Source organism: Euphorbia lathyris, chromosome 10, assembly GCF_963576675.1.
Source record: "Euphorbia lathyris chromosome 10, ddEupLath1.1, whole genome shotgun sequence".
Classification (NCBI taxonomy): Eukaryota; Viridiplantae; Streptophyta; class Magnoliopsida; order Malpighiales; family Euphorbiaceae; genus Euphorbia; species Euphorbia lathyris.
The window spans coordinates 61,155,747-61,170,468 of NC_088919.1; the positions used below are offsets into that span (position 1 = coordinate 61,155,747).

The 14,722-nt window shown below is 36.6% G+C and overlaps 1 protein-coding gene across 2 annotated transcripts; it reads right to left on the reverse strand.

The window, feature by feature from the left end:
• Positions 1-8,159: 8,159 nt before the first annotated feature.
• LOC136208864 (transcription initiation factor TFIID subunit 12) lies at positions 8,160-14,139 on the reverse strand. 2 transcript variants are annotated; one of them, XM_066000122.1, is made up of 9 exons: positions 13,517-14,139; positions 13,265-13,417; positions 12,122-12,628; positions 10,687-10,761; positions 10,225-10,303; positions 10,069-10,133; positions 9,658-9,693; positions 9,401-9,546; positions 8,160-8,443 (listed from the first exon to the last, which is right to left on the reverse strand). In XM_066000122.1, the coding sequence occupies exons 1-8, from the start codon at positions 14,099-14,101 to the stop codon at positions 9,403-9,405; spliced, it is 1,644 nt and encodes a 547-aa protein (XP_065856194.1). In that variant the 5' UTR covers positions 14,102-14,139; the 3' UTR covers positions 8,160-8,443; positions 9,401-9,402. The 2 variants fall into 2 exon arrangements, with proteins under 2 accessions (XP_065856194.1, XP_065856193.1); XM_066000121.1 differs by having other exon boundaries at positions 9,357-9,546.
• Between the last annotated feature and the right edge of the window lie 583 nt (positions 14,140-14,722).

A 14,722-nucleotide genomic window follows, 5' to 3' on the forward strand; every position in this document is an offset into this window, starting at 1 on the left:
GATTAAAACTTGAGATCAAAGAGGATGTTAAAAAAGTTCTCATTGAATCTGAAAGCATATTTACATAGAAGAATGAGATCCCCACATGAGTAAGCCCAGATGTGATTATTCATAAGTTAAACATCATTGAGGATGCGGTTCTAGTTGCTCAGAAAAGACGGAACCATGGGCCTAAAAATCAGTATTTTTACATATTCTTATATGTGCATTAAACTATTATAGTATCCTATATTTTATAATTTATTCTTTCTCGCCATACTTTTTATATTCATTTGCCTAGCTTTTAGTGCTGATATACGCCCAGTGGCTGGCGAATGAAAAGTTCCACAGGCGGATCAATTACCTCAAAGATAGGACAATTGATCCCATCACGGGCGGATCCCCTTTCCACAAAGATAAGAAGCACAGACCCTCAGGAGCTTTCAAATGAGCTCAACTCTCTCCTCAAAGACAGGAAAAGGATTGACCACCATCAAAAGCGGGTTAAAATCGTCTCAAACATGAGATCATTACACCCTCAACTTTCTCCTCAAAGATAGGAGAACATTCTCATGGGCGGATCCATCTTTAGATGATCACCATTCGAGAAAGAGTTAAAACATTCCTTGGACGCAAGGACTTTACACTCTCTCACTCCCTTCCCAAAGAAGGGTTCACAAGTCCTACGGGCGGATCGCTTCACCTCAAAGATAGGTAGCAAGTTGATCCCCTAGGCAGCTTTACTTCCTCTAGAAGGAATAGAACAGCTTCTAAACCTTCACAAAGGTTCACACATTGGGGTACGGCTGGCCACCTACCCTAAACAATCGGAGAAATCCTAAACTAGATTCTAGAAAATTACTTGCTAAAAGATATAATGCATTAGTAAAAATAGTTCTGGATAGCAAAGGGTTCATCCAACTAATGAAGCCTCGTCTTCATCTCCAAATAATGAAGCCTCGTCTTCATCTCCAAACAATGAAGCCTCGTCTTCATCTCCAAGTAATGAAGCCTCGTCTTCATCTCCAAGTAATGAAGCCTCGTCTTCATCCAATTCATGAAGCCTCGTCTTCATCCAATTCATGAAGCCTCGTCTTCATCCAATCAATGAAGCCTCGTCTTCATCCAATTAATGAAGTCTCGTCTTCATCCAATTAATGAAGCCTCGTCTTCATCAAAGTAATGAATCCTCATCTTCATCATAGAAATAACAAAGTCTCGCCTCCACAAAATGCACAAAAGTCCCTAAATGGCTGATCATTCTTACTGATCCCTAAGGGCGGGTCATTCTCCTCAATATGGCAGAACTGAAGAAAAGAAGTCCCTAAGGCGAATCATAATCCTATGCGGTAGGAACAAATGGTCCCATAAAGGGCAGGTTATTCCTTTCTAAAGGAAATATAACTCTCAAGAAGCCCCTAGAGGCTAACAATGGATACGGTTGGCCACCTATCCACGAAGAAGGAAAATCCCCTAAAAGCGTATCATATCCATATGTGATCCCCCATCTAGGGCGGGTCCACTTTCCTCCAAGATAGAAAAATAAAACACCATTTAGACATCCCTAAAGAGCTTTTTATACCTTTAGGGGGGGCTTCTGATAACAACCCAAATTATTCTTGAATAAGGAATAAGGGAAAATTAATAGAAATAATGGCAAACCATTATTCCTTCTAAAAGAGATATTTATACATGATTAATGTGGAATTAATGATAATTAATGCAGTGGAGAATATGCAAATAATGAGGAAAAGGAAAGAGTCTCTAGCATTATGCCACGCCACGTGGACCATGGCGAGATACGCCATAACGAGATACGCCCGATGAGAGCGAGTAGCGGAGACCCGCCATAGCTCTCAAGGAGAGCGTACATACGCCTTGACGGATCAATGAATACGAAAAGGGATATTCATCTTACTGACAGAATATTATACCAAGGACCAAAAGGGATATTCACCTTGAGAACGCCGCAAGAAGAACCAGATGGCGGATCTCCACGGTTCAGCTCAGTGAGATCCGCTGGCGAACCTATGAGGCGAATCTCCTCTTTCACCTGATTCATCACAGTAACGGCAAACCGCCGACTCGGCCATAAAGACCATTAATGAGCTATCAATTAGCTAACCGCCAGGTTAAAGATAACCTGTAACCGCCATTAATGGAGCATTAATGGAGACCTTCTAGTTGCTGAAGGTTACGACTTCTTAGCTATATATAGCCTACATCCCTAGGCTATCAAGGTACACATTCACTTACTCTTTGTCAATTCAGTTTGCTCTCTTGATCTTCCTTACTGACTTTGGCATCGGAGTGTCCCCGGCCGATCCCAACGGCGCCTCACAGGGACGTGCTCCGATCAAGGATTTTTTCCCGAGTTATCAAATGTCCAATAAAATTAATTAAATTTAATCTATCATTTTAAATATATTAGTTAATTTATTTTTTGTGTTTTGAAAATTTAATACAGTGTTCCAAGTATGTTTCAAATTATTCCATTTTTTTGTATTTTAAAATTTTAATACAGTGTTCCAAGTATTTCTCAAGTTAGGTTGATAGATTAAATTTAATTAATTTCGGTCCATATTGATACTACAATATTATATACCTTCTATTTAAATTTGGATAGGGGGAATATAGTAAAATGAATAATTTATACATATCCTACGTAACAAATATGGGTTAATAAACCCTCATATCTTATTTTTATCTTTATCCCAATCTTTTATCTTTATTCATATCCCAACCTCTATCCCCTATTCATATCCCCGTAGAATACCAAACGCACCGTTAATGGATAGTTTAAGTAAGTTTTATCTAAAAGAAGACAAGTTTTATAGTTAAATAAGTAATAACTTCATTAAAGAATCTAAGAATCTCTCGCTTTTGTCGAGTCTGCGCCGTCTTTTCTCAATCCTAAATTCTGGTCGCCGCCTTTCTGCATCGTTGTTCTTTCTCTCTCTCCCTTCCATATCCTGCCGCTGCCACTTACACCTTATATCTGCCTTCCCTCTTTACCTGTTTTCAAGCCTTGACAATGAACATCTCGCTGAATCCGAATATGGAGGAATTCGCATACCTGCGGTGCGAATATCACCCTGGAAGCAGAAAATGTAGTAGGCCTTGTGATGCAGGCGGATGAAGTTGAGGTCCCAAAACGTCCGCCATCGTAGAGTATTGTCGGGAAATTCTAAATCCTCAATCTTCTTTAGCAGGAACATCTCTGATGATGTTTGTCATGCTTTGAGCAGTCACTTGGGTGTCTCACTGGTTACTAATCGTGGGAAGTATCTTGGCATACCTTCTTTGATTGGGCAAAACAAGACTGAGGTATTTAATTTCCTTGCAGATATGGTCTAAAATATAATGAAAAGTTGGAGGTCTCGATTTCTTTCATGTGCAGGGAAGGAGGTGTATATCAAGTCAGTATTTCAGGCACTACCATCATATGCCATGGGTTTATCCTTTCTCCCCAACATACTTTGCTCTGATCTAGAGAGGATGATGAGCTCATTCTGATGGGGATCGTCTGGTTCAGATAATAAAGGAATTCATTGGAAATCTGGAGGTATGGGATTCGGGAAACTTCACTTGTTTAACATTAACCTACTTGCAAAACAAGGGTGGAGACTACTAACTAACCCTGATTCTCTAGTGGCTCGGGTTTTTCAGGCTCGTTATTACCCTTCGCATACATTTCAGGAAGGTACTTTTCGTAATAACCCCACCTACATTTGGCAAAGTATTCTTATAGCTCCGGATCTTGTGCTGGCTGGTGCAATATGATCAATCGGGGATGGATGTGATATCTTTATGGGCAGACTCTTGGCTTCCGAATAAGGATAATCCGTATGTTGAAAGTATCCCAGTAATGCTTCAGCTGATACTCAAGTCTCAATCTTGCGGGACTAGGAGACATGTTTGTGGAATCCAGCTGCTATAGCTCAAAATTTTAGCATAAGGGACATATTGTTGATTAGCCGAATCCCTGTTTCTCAACATCGCATCAAGGATTGCTGGTTATGGGTGGATGAAAACACATGGGAGTACACTGTGAAGAGTGGATATATGCGTCTTGTGACCGTGACTAATGTTCAACCACCCATTCTCAATTGGAACTATTTATGGAGTCTGGCTCTCCCACCAAAGGTCAAGGACCTTATGTGGAGTGCGTTTACTGATTGCCTTCCAACGAAAAAATCTCTAGCAGCTCGGCACGTGCCGATTAAAGAAATTTGTCCCTAGTGTGGCCAAGCTATCGAAGATAGTTTTCATACATTAGTTAGGGTGTAGAAAGGCAAGGCACATTTGGCAGTTCTTAGCTATAGGGACATTAGTGCCTAGTTCTAGAGCTTCCTCACATTTTGGGACTATATTACTCGGTCGCGAAATGGAAGTGGCAGATATGATTTGTTGGGTCCTTTGGACGGATGATAATAATTGGGTATGGAATAACCACTTTGTGTCAGCCCCCGATCTTGTTCACTAACGGTACTACACTTCTCTCTCGATGGAAACAGGCTCGAAAGTTGGATCATTCTCATCATTCACTACAAGAAAACAGCGAGTTAGCGATCGGATAAAAATCAGTCGCTAACTTAGCGACTGATTCCGTTGCTAATAATATTTCGTTGTTGCAAAAAATGGAGGGAGAAATCCTGCCCATTTTAGCAACCTTCTTTTCATTTACCAACTATGTACCATGTTGCAAAGTTTTGGGGAAAAAAGAAAATAAAAAAAGAAATAAAAAATATAAATAGAGAACACAAAAATCAGAAAAACCCAAACTATCTTTGCAAAAACCCTAAAATGCTTCTCTCTCCTAATGGCTTCCAGAGATCGATCCACAAATTCCACCCTCCTATTCGACATCTTTCATTTTCAGACCCAATCCCTCTTCTCTCGTGGTTGTTTTCTTAAGTCTGGCAACTACTCATGGCCTGGAAGAAAATCTAGGTCTCGAGGAAGAACAAAAGCTCCAGGTCTCTTCAGGTTTGTGTTTCATCCCTAATTTTTTTGATGCTTAAGCTCTAAAATTAAAGAAGAAGTAGCAAAGAGTGTCGTGTTTAGTTTATTCTCTCTACTAATGAATATGTTCTTCGATTACTCTGCTTTTGTCTAGTTAAATATTTCTGGTTCGTATATATTAACAGATATAAGCATGTGATATTTTGGATTTAATTTTCTATTCTAACTCATGATTTTAGCAGTTCTTGCAACATATATGTTTGAGCATGCCTCATAAATATTGCCCGGATGCTCTTGCTGCTATGGGCTGGTCACATCCACTAACCAGCATGCTAAAGGTTAACTTTGATCCCGACCAACTCGACATACTTCACTATTAGGTGTTGTCATCGATGATTGCAAGTCCATTATGGATGAAATAGATAGTAGTAGTCTTTGTTTTGCCCAGAGATCAACGAATATGTCTGCTCACTCTCTTGTCCGAACAACTGGTTCTGTGTCTAATCGTGGCATGTGGTTTATAATCCACCTCCTTTATTTGTAATGTTTCATCTGTTTTGTAATATATATCTTTTATGTAAAAAAATTAAATATATGTTAAGTGCATAAATTAAGAAAAATTTCTAAAATGGCACAATTGGATATGCCTAGTTGATAGGAATAATAATAAGAAGGGTAAATTTCAAATAAAACCTCTGTGGTTTCACTAATTTTTAGATAAAAGACTGTGGTTTACTTTTTGTCAAACGATGATTGAGGTTTCACACTTAGATTAATGCTATTAAAACCATCTTTAACGTTCTGAAAATGAAAATTTTCAAGAATTAAAGTTGTTCAATGTCATATTTTTTTACGGAACTACATTTTCGATTTTCGAAAATCATCTTTTTTGGAACTTTCTCTCTCTTTACCAAACATCATCTAAATAATCTTAAAATAAAAAAGTTGAAGAATTAAAGTTGCTTAGAATATTATTAGTTCTTAAAATATGTCATTTTTGAAGTCGTCAAGCAGTGGTAGTGCCAGGATTTGAGGTTTGGGGGGGCTAATTTTAGTTGTGTAGTTTGTGGTAATTTTTTAAAGTCTAGCCCGTTAGGGTTGGAAAATTTTTTTAGCCTCTAGCATGATTAAACTGCTTCAATTTGATCAATGTGAAAAGCGTAAACTTATTTAATTTTCTGTATGTCCAATGTTAATTTCCTAAACTAAGACACCTAAATTTTTTATCGTTTTTAATGCTAAAAAATTAAAAATGTTAAGCCTAAAAGAAGTAGAAATATTTAATGTTTTTATAAATCCAACATCAATTGCTTAAAAATTATATTTGGAAAAAAAAAGTTTAAAAAAATTGTAAGGAAAAATTCAATTAGATAAATAATAGCAAAAAAAAAAAAAAAGAAGTTGAGGGGGTTTGAACCCATGACATTTCATAACAAAACAAATCTCTTAACCAACCCAACCATTTCAACATATTGTTAAAATACTACAAAACGCATTAATATATTATAATTAGGGGGGGCTATCAAGTACCGAACAAATTCTACTCAAGGGTGGAGCCGGCGTCAAGGGTGATTTTAATAGTATCAATCAAAAAGTTTATTTTGCTAAAGTTGAAAACTTCAATATTTGTTTTGACAAAAAGTACATTACAATCCTTTATCTGAAAATTAGTGAAACCGTATGAGTTTTATTTGAAATTTACCATAATAAGAATTCAAACTAGGCAATTATTTTTAAATGTTTATTTTTGTTCTAAAACATATATTGCAAATAATGAATAAAATCTTTTTTTTTTAACTAACATTTCTTTTAGTATAATTTTCAGTTGAGACGTCAACAAGAACACATGGTATACACGTGGAAATGGATTGAGTGGACTTTTGGCTGTTTGCTGAGGCACACATCATCATCCTTACCGAATGCATGTGCTTACACATGCCAAATTATTATTGTTCTTATTGTTCAGAAATAAAATTAAAAAACATACAAAATAAATAAATCTTGTGTTACGGTTGATTTTTATAAACAGTTTCCATGATTTAAAAATTGATTATAGTGTATTTTTTTTTGAAAGCTTTGATTATAGTGTATTTATTTATTTAAAAGAGAATGATTTCGAACAATTAAAAAATTGACTTTATAAATTATTCAAAATATAAGTTCCGATTTTATAAATTAAATAAACCATAAGTATTGTTTAATTAAAAAACTAATAAATATATTATTTAACTGCAAATTTCATAAAGCACGTAACCTCTATTTATAAAATTTGGTAAATGAAAATCTAACTCACTCCAAAAGATACTTCAAAATGAGAGTATTGCCTCTCAATTTAAGAAGTCGTATTACTTCTTAATTTAGCAACGTGAAATGTTTAATACTATTGGTGAAGCTAGGATTTCACACTTACAGGACTAATTTTAGCTCAATAGTTTGTGGTAAATTTTTTTAGCCTCCAACATAATAAAACTACTTCGTTTTGGTTTGTGACTAAAAAATTTAAAGGGTCCAACATAAAAAATGTAAACATATTTAATTTTCTAAAAATAACGCTGGTGTGTTGTATACTAAAAAAAAGTGCTAAACCTGAAAATATATATATTTAATGTTTTATACTTCCAATATTAATTTTCTAAAAATTATATTTGGAAAAAAAAATAGTTTAGTAAAAAAATCAATTAGACTAAAAATTGAGGTTCAAGGGTTTGAACCCACAACCTTTTACGTGCTTTTTAATCAATTACGGTTTTTTAATCAATCCAATCATCTTAACATTACATAATGAAATAGTACTACAAACGTATACTAAAATTAGCGGGGGCTTTTGACTCTTTTTACATATTTTCTTTAAAAAAATCTGGGTTTTTTTTTCATTGATAGCTCTTGATATTGACTAATTTTTTTTCTTGGATCATAAGCTGTTTTTGGAAGGAACATGCGGGTTGCCTTCCACTTCCTTACAGGTGAGTTGCGGAGGAAGGGGTACGCACAGTCCATTGCACTCCGGCCACCGTAATTCACTCTAGAGGGGTGATTCCAGGCAGAGCATCTGAAATGAGTCCCGAAATTGCACACCTGGACCCTCATCTTAGGCTCCGTCACTGCAGCCATGTTTCATTGTTCTTTCTTTAACTTCCAAGCCAGCCATTAGATTAGATTCAAATTCAACCAGACTTATGAGATATAGCATTAGCTGACTTCAACTCATTGTTAGATAGAGGGAAACAAAACTTGTAATTACCAAAAGAACCACATTAGCAAACATGATTTTCTGCAATATCCACAGCTAAAAGAATGGCATTTGACAAAAGAATTGCCCGTGCAAACTTACTTCCCCTTCTCTCATTCGTTAAAAAGAGTATATTTTACATTTTAAAATTAAAATCCTTTTGTGGCACTTTATACATGAAATGAAAAGATTCACATGCCTTGTTTTTTCAATCAAGGCAGACAAAATTTAGCTGATTTCTTATCATTGCTTTCTTGCCCAATTTTCCACCTGCAACCATTTGACAACTAAATCATGTCAGATACAGCAATATATGCTAAAAGCAGAATAACTAGGCAAAAAGCATGTTGAGGTATGATCTTTTACTTTTAATAGTGTATAAGTCCGAGATAAATAGAAAAGTCGACTTTAAACTCAATTCGGTTAATACAGTGTTACTTATTTTAGTTGAGTTCAAAATTTGCATTTTTTAACAATTTGAAAATAGTTCTTTATGTATGATGCAGCTACAAAGAAACTTTTAAAATGATTTTGAATTATAAAAAGTACACTTTTAGACATAGATAAAATGAATAACATGCTTTTAACTAAATTGTTAGATGTTATAGCTAACTAATTTGGCAAGCAGGACTTAATTTGACTAAAACTAAATTATACGGGATTTGATGTGTTGAAATAGTAGATGAGCGAGTTCAATCCACCAAAATCGGAATAATCAGGAGCCTTGTATTACTAAAATTTCCAACCAATACTATTTATTACTATACCAGCACCATCATATTCAAATGGGATAAAATATGGAGAAAAGCTAATTTAGTCGCACCATACAATTTTAGTCCCAAAGTTTATCAGATGATGCAATTAAAAGCTTCACTAACAGAAATTAACATAGATTATTGAGTTGTTACGCCTGGGTTGTTAGGGGTTGGAAATTCTGGAGAGTAGCTATAGAGAAATAATCTGATGCGGCGATTTCTGTTTGTGAGGCCTTTAATTGCACCATTTAACAAACATTGGGACTGAAATTACACTATTTTGTATGTGGGGGGTTAAATTAACTCTCCAAAAATCTTGAGCTTATTTTGATACCTTATTCCTATTCAAATAGTTTATGAGGATCAAAATAAAAAAACGCGAGTTTCATACTACAAGGACAACTTTATACTATTTGCATAGACGATACCTGTCTAGCCAAAAAGTTGCTCACATGCAGCACCCAATACTAACCATTAAGTAACTTCACGAATTTTAACATTAGGCGCAATCATGGCATTTGCTGATGTCTTAGTCATGTTACTCTTTGCACTTCCAGCAGCTTGCCCACCAGTGATTTTAGCACCTTGTACCTCAGATGCCAAGATTGACTTTTTAATCTGCCAAAACGATGCAGAAAGATCAAAATTTACAAAATAGGGAGAGATAAAGAGAAGGTGATATATAGGTACGTGTTCATCGGATTTGATACTAAAAGAAGAAAAACTTACAGCTGCAAGGCGTTCCTTGTGGATATCATTTGTAAACTGAAATACAACCAAAATAAAATGTTCAGCAAAAAGGTGAAAATGGTAAAGAAATGCGTTTGTTTGTCAGAATTTTATTGCAATTGAAAGATGCAAACAAGTAATCCAAGTAAGTTTGTTTGTCAGAATCAGGCTTAGTTTTTATTGCAATTAAAGGGCGGCCCGGTGCATTACGCGTCCCCGCTAAGCGAGGGTCCGGGGAGGGGTCCCACCACAAGGGTGCACTGGGAGCAAGCCTTCCCTTGCCAATTTATTTGGCAAGAGGCCGCTCCTAAGACTCGAACCCGTGGCCTTCGGTCACACGACAACAACGTTTTACCGTTTTTATTGCAATTGAAAGATGAAATTCAAGAAGTAATCCAAGCAAGTTCTTACCGGTTTTCGGAAGGTTTTAATCTCATCGCTGCTAAATCCAGGAAGTGTCATGTTCCAGGTTCTTTCTGCATTGAATATGACAGTAGAATAAGATAAGGATCATACATGAGCAAGCTGAGAATATAAACCTTACAGGATTTCTCTTGTATAACTAACCAAGATGTAGAAGTAAGTCTTTTGCTTCTAAAGTTTCCGATTTTCGATGCTTAGCTAATGAGCAACCGAATGTTGTAATCTGGTAAAGAAGAAAATAATAAGACCATAATTTAGGATTGATCCAGAGAACTAATAGAAGACATACACAGCCTAGACATAATTACAGAGGTGAAATACTAATCAATTCAAGGCTTGCAATCAAGTTGTAAAGCCTCGCTAGAACCACCCTTTCATACTTCTAATCCTTTCCTTATAAAATGAAATGAATTTATAATCTGTGCATGAGCTAGTTTTAATGCCCAGCATCTTTTGGCATGGACTCAAGAATCACGAGCACTTGGAAGAAGGGGGGAAAACATATTTAGCTAGCAGGGAAAATCGTAACATCAGCAGCATTGTTACATTTGTGAAAGCATGCTAACATCAACAAAAAAGAAATCAACAGGAAGTGCAACTACTCACAGACTCGACAAATTCATCTGCTATATCCACAAGAATGTCTTCAACTTCAGGATCCAATTTCTCGGATGGATCAATCTAATCCAAAAGAAGAAAGCATGTTAACAAACGAATGAATCACGTGCAATCACAAACAAATCTAAGATTAAAGAGATAAAATAAAAAATAAACATTAACAATCAAGGTCCAAATAGGGCATGGCACAAGTTAGGTAGTGCCTAAGTGTAACATCAGGCTTTTGGACATCATCAATAGAAAGTTATGCATCGGCATAGAATTCACATGCAAAACGTTGGGCTGGAGTACTCCGTCTTATACTCATAAAAAGTTTCAATATCATGTCTCAATCATTGTCACCCTATAACACAACCGCAAGTGAACCATCCACGAGTTTATTCAGAAAGAAAAACAATTTAGCATCCGAATATCAGCACAGCTCACCTGTGTGATGTAGCACAATAAGTACAGCAATCTTTTGGCTTCATTCTCAATTATGTAAATTCAAAATAATCCTGGTAAAACTTCAGATGGAAAAGTATTATTAAATTTCCTACTTAAAGAAAACTTAGATTTATTACCATTTAGAATTATCCCTAGTAGTCGATTTCAGTTGAGAATTCCAAATTTGCGATTCCTGGTGTTAAAGGACAAGGTATAATATTACGTCAATAAATATTACGTAGCCATGTTACTATCTTGAGAATATGATTAAAGGCAATTTGAATATTTAATTTAGAAAGCCCACAGACCTAGTTTTCTATTCTTTTTAGTTTTTTCTTTCTTCTCTCCTTCCTTCCTCCAATCTCCTGCAACCCCTTCTTTCCCTCTGCTTTCATGGCACCTCAGGTACTAATAAGTTCTATTAATAGCCACTAATCTCTCTTCTTGTTGTACTCTGTGCAACTGTAATTCCAAAATTTTAACCTAACTTTTCCTCCCAATCTCATTGATTACTCAAGAGTCAAGACTATCTACATAGCATTTATGAATCAGCCAAATTCTTCTCATAATAATCAAAATGTCTCTCTCGTCATCCTTAGGTAGTTGGGATTGCGCCAGCAAATCATATTATTAAGTTTTTTGAAAAAGTGACGGAATGAAATTACATATTCAAGCAATGGCATGAATTTCATCAGTACCTAGCACCTATATGCTGCATTTTTTATGTTTATTTGGGTATTTCTTCTAAATTTATGCCCTAACCTCCAATCTAATAAAAATTCCTATGATAAGTGTACATGTTAGGAGAAATTTGGCAGGAATTATCAAGCCAATAGATTGCTGAATGATGTCAACTTCACCCCATCAACAAAAGTAGAAGGACTAGTCAAACAAATAGGAAATTTCTGTCCTTTGCGGATTAAGCTGGACATGTGGAACCTTACACATGATCAATATAGTTCAGCAGTGGCAACAAGGAGAATTAAACATTGCTGACCTGGCTAACTAGATCATGAATGCTTCTTTTGCTAAGAATCCGGTTACAAGGTTCTTCAGTTTCTGCATTTGCTGTCCTACTCTGGGTCACTGGCTTCATGGTGTTAGGCGGTAATATAGGTGCAGAAGGTTGCTTTGAATTTGTTGAAGCTTGAAGGGCAAGCTGTTCTGTTATGGACCTTGTAGGTCTTGTTGGTGGAAATTGATGTGCATAATGTTCTGCAGGTTGATGGGACGGCAAAGGCTGCTGTTGTTGTGCAGGTGAAATGTGCTGCTGCTGTGAGGCTGTAGGCAGAGACTGGTGCCGCTGAGGAATATGGGACCTTTGTTGCAAGGATGGAGAGTTTATCTGTGGTCGAAATGAGGGGGAAGGCAATGGTTTCTTGCCTTGGGTTCCTGATGTTAACCATGGCTGACTAGGGACTTGCGTACTTTGAGATGTGTTTGGTCCCAAAGAACCTGAAGGACCAATTGGAGAGGGTCTCATAAAACCATGCCCTTGGAAATTCTGCAGAAAGAAACACTTTGTTACTAACTCTTCAAAAAGATTTATGAAAAAACTAACTTTATTCCATTTGTTGTGAAGCACATCAGTAGGGATAATATATGACATAGCTGGAAACACTATGTTCATCATGGTTTAATTGAAAACCATCAAGTATAATGTTCTCATCCATCTGAAAGCTTTCAAAGAAAATTTTGACAAACAATAAGATAAATCAGTAGAGAAAAAAGAAAAAAGCTCAGATTGGGACGAAAATTTTAGCACTAAAAACCAACATATAGCAAATGTAGCGACAAATACAAGTGAATCAAAAGATAAGAATCTATTAGCAGTAAAACCACATCCTTAGGGAGGGCGTAGAAGGAAAGTTATCGTTCTCTCTTTTTTTAGCAAGTTGCCTCAGATAATTCATCTAAAATAATTGGGTATTCATAATTAAGATCACAGCAAGCTTAGAAAAAATATTCAGATAATATCTTCTTAAAATTGAAATGCACGACAGAATCAACATCCTGAGCATACCAACTATATCTTTCTCTGGTATACAATCAACTATACTTACATAAAGAAGACATTATGAATAACCACCATGAAATAAAATACTAAAAAACGTCAAAAATCCCCCCAGAGAGTACTAACTTGGGTGGTGGACTGGTTATTTGGGGAAGGAATATTTGGTCTAATAGATGATTGAAGAGGTCTCTGTTGATGATGTGCAGGAATCCCACCTGGCCGAATTGCAGAATTTGAACTCATTGATCCCACCATGCCCAATCCTTGAACTCCCCTTACCTACATAGTTCGAAGAAAGTAACAATTTAACAAACCACATCAACCAACCACACAGCACAGACACCATATATATTCCAATTTAATGCGAGAGAAACTAACCTGTGAACCGCTAGAATTGGGCACAGATTCAGGCATATTGATTGTGCCACGACCCAAACCCGCATATTGCTGACCAAAAGAAGACGAAAAGGGCGAGGGAGACGGACTAGGGTGAGTCGCCGGAACACCAATAGCAACCCCGACTCGTTGCTGCGGTGTAGAAACAGAATGCGAAGCGGAAGATGTCAAGGAAGGACCAGAGGAAGCAGAAAGAGAAGGAGAAGGTGAAGAAGTAATAGAAGTGAATTGCGGAAAGTGTGAATGAGGGTGAGGATGCTGCCAAGATCTATGCAATGTTGGAATCCTATTAGCGGTAGTGTGAGGTTGGGATAGTGGCTGGGGAGAGGGTTTCAGAGACGAGTTAGGGTTAGGGTTTGGAGAAGCGATTGGGGGTGTGGAGGCGGAGGAAGGGGGTTGAGAAGAGAGTGGAGGCTGCTGTTGCTGTTGTTGATGTGGTGGTGGCTGAATAGGTGCCGCAGATGGCGGATGTAGTGCCGGAGCCGGTGAGGGTTCAGTAGGTTGTGACATGGGGGTTGAGGCAACGGAGGGTGTAGAGGCGGAGGTGGCGGGGACATGATTGTCCATGTAGATTTGAGTTTAGTGGAGGGAAATTTGGATGAGGAATTGTTTTTTGTGAAGGCTATTTATAGCTTTACACCTGCTGCAATTTTGCCACGTGGCAATAAATTAGATATCATTCAGCCAGCTGTAAAATGGATTCCATTTTTTTTATATAAATAGCTGCTTAATTATCACAGTGCGATACAGAAATTTTACGAGGCATTTAAAACTTTCCTATCTGAACTTCGTACTTTGAGTCTTAGATTTTTAAGATACCAAAAATGATCCGACAAACACACAATTACTAGTAATAAATCTTTTAGTTATTTTACAGCTTTCTCAATCTAAGTCACAGTACGATGTTAATGCATTGATAATTGAATTTGTTGCCTAATTTAATCCGTTTAAATGTCTCATTGAGATACTTCAGTATATATAATGATGCATTCATTTGTAATTGTGTGGGAGCCTTATATAGCAACTCAATTATTGTGTAATATAAGCAATGTCAGATCGTGTGAATCCCGAATATAATAGTTTGCCTACAATTTGACGATATTTGTTTGGTTGATCATATAATTCAGATTTATCTGTCAACTGCACTCCTGTCTCGAAAGGATCAATTATAGTACTAGTTTCACTTAG

What these genes read in the sequence shown, in the direction of transcription:
- LOC136208864 (XM_066000122.1), bottom strand. Translation starts at nt 14,101, where the DNA reads ATGGACAATCATGTCCCCGCCACCTCCGCCTCTACACCCTCCGTTGCC. An exon ending in CCAATTCTAGCGGTTCACAG is followed by an intron (nt 13,418 to 13,516) that starts GTTAGTTTCTCT and finishes CGAACTATGTAG; the next exon opens with GTAAGGGGAGTTCAAGGATT. An exon ending in TTAAAACCTTCCGAAAACCG is followed by an intron (nt 9,694 to 10,068) that starts GTAAGAACTTGC and finishes GTTGTATTTCAG; the next exon opens with TTTACAAATGATATCCACAA.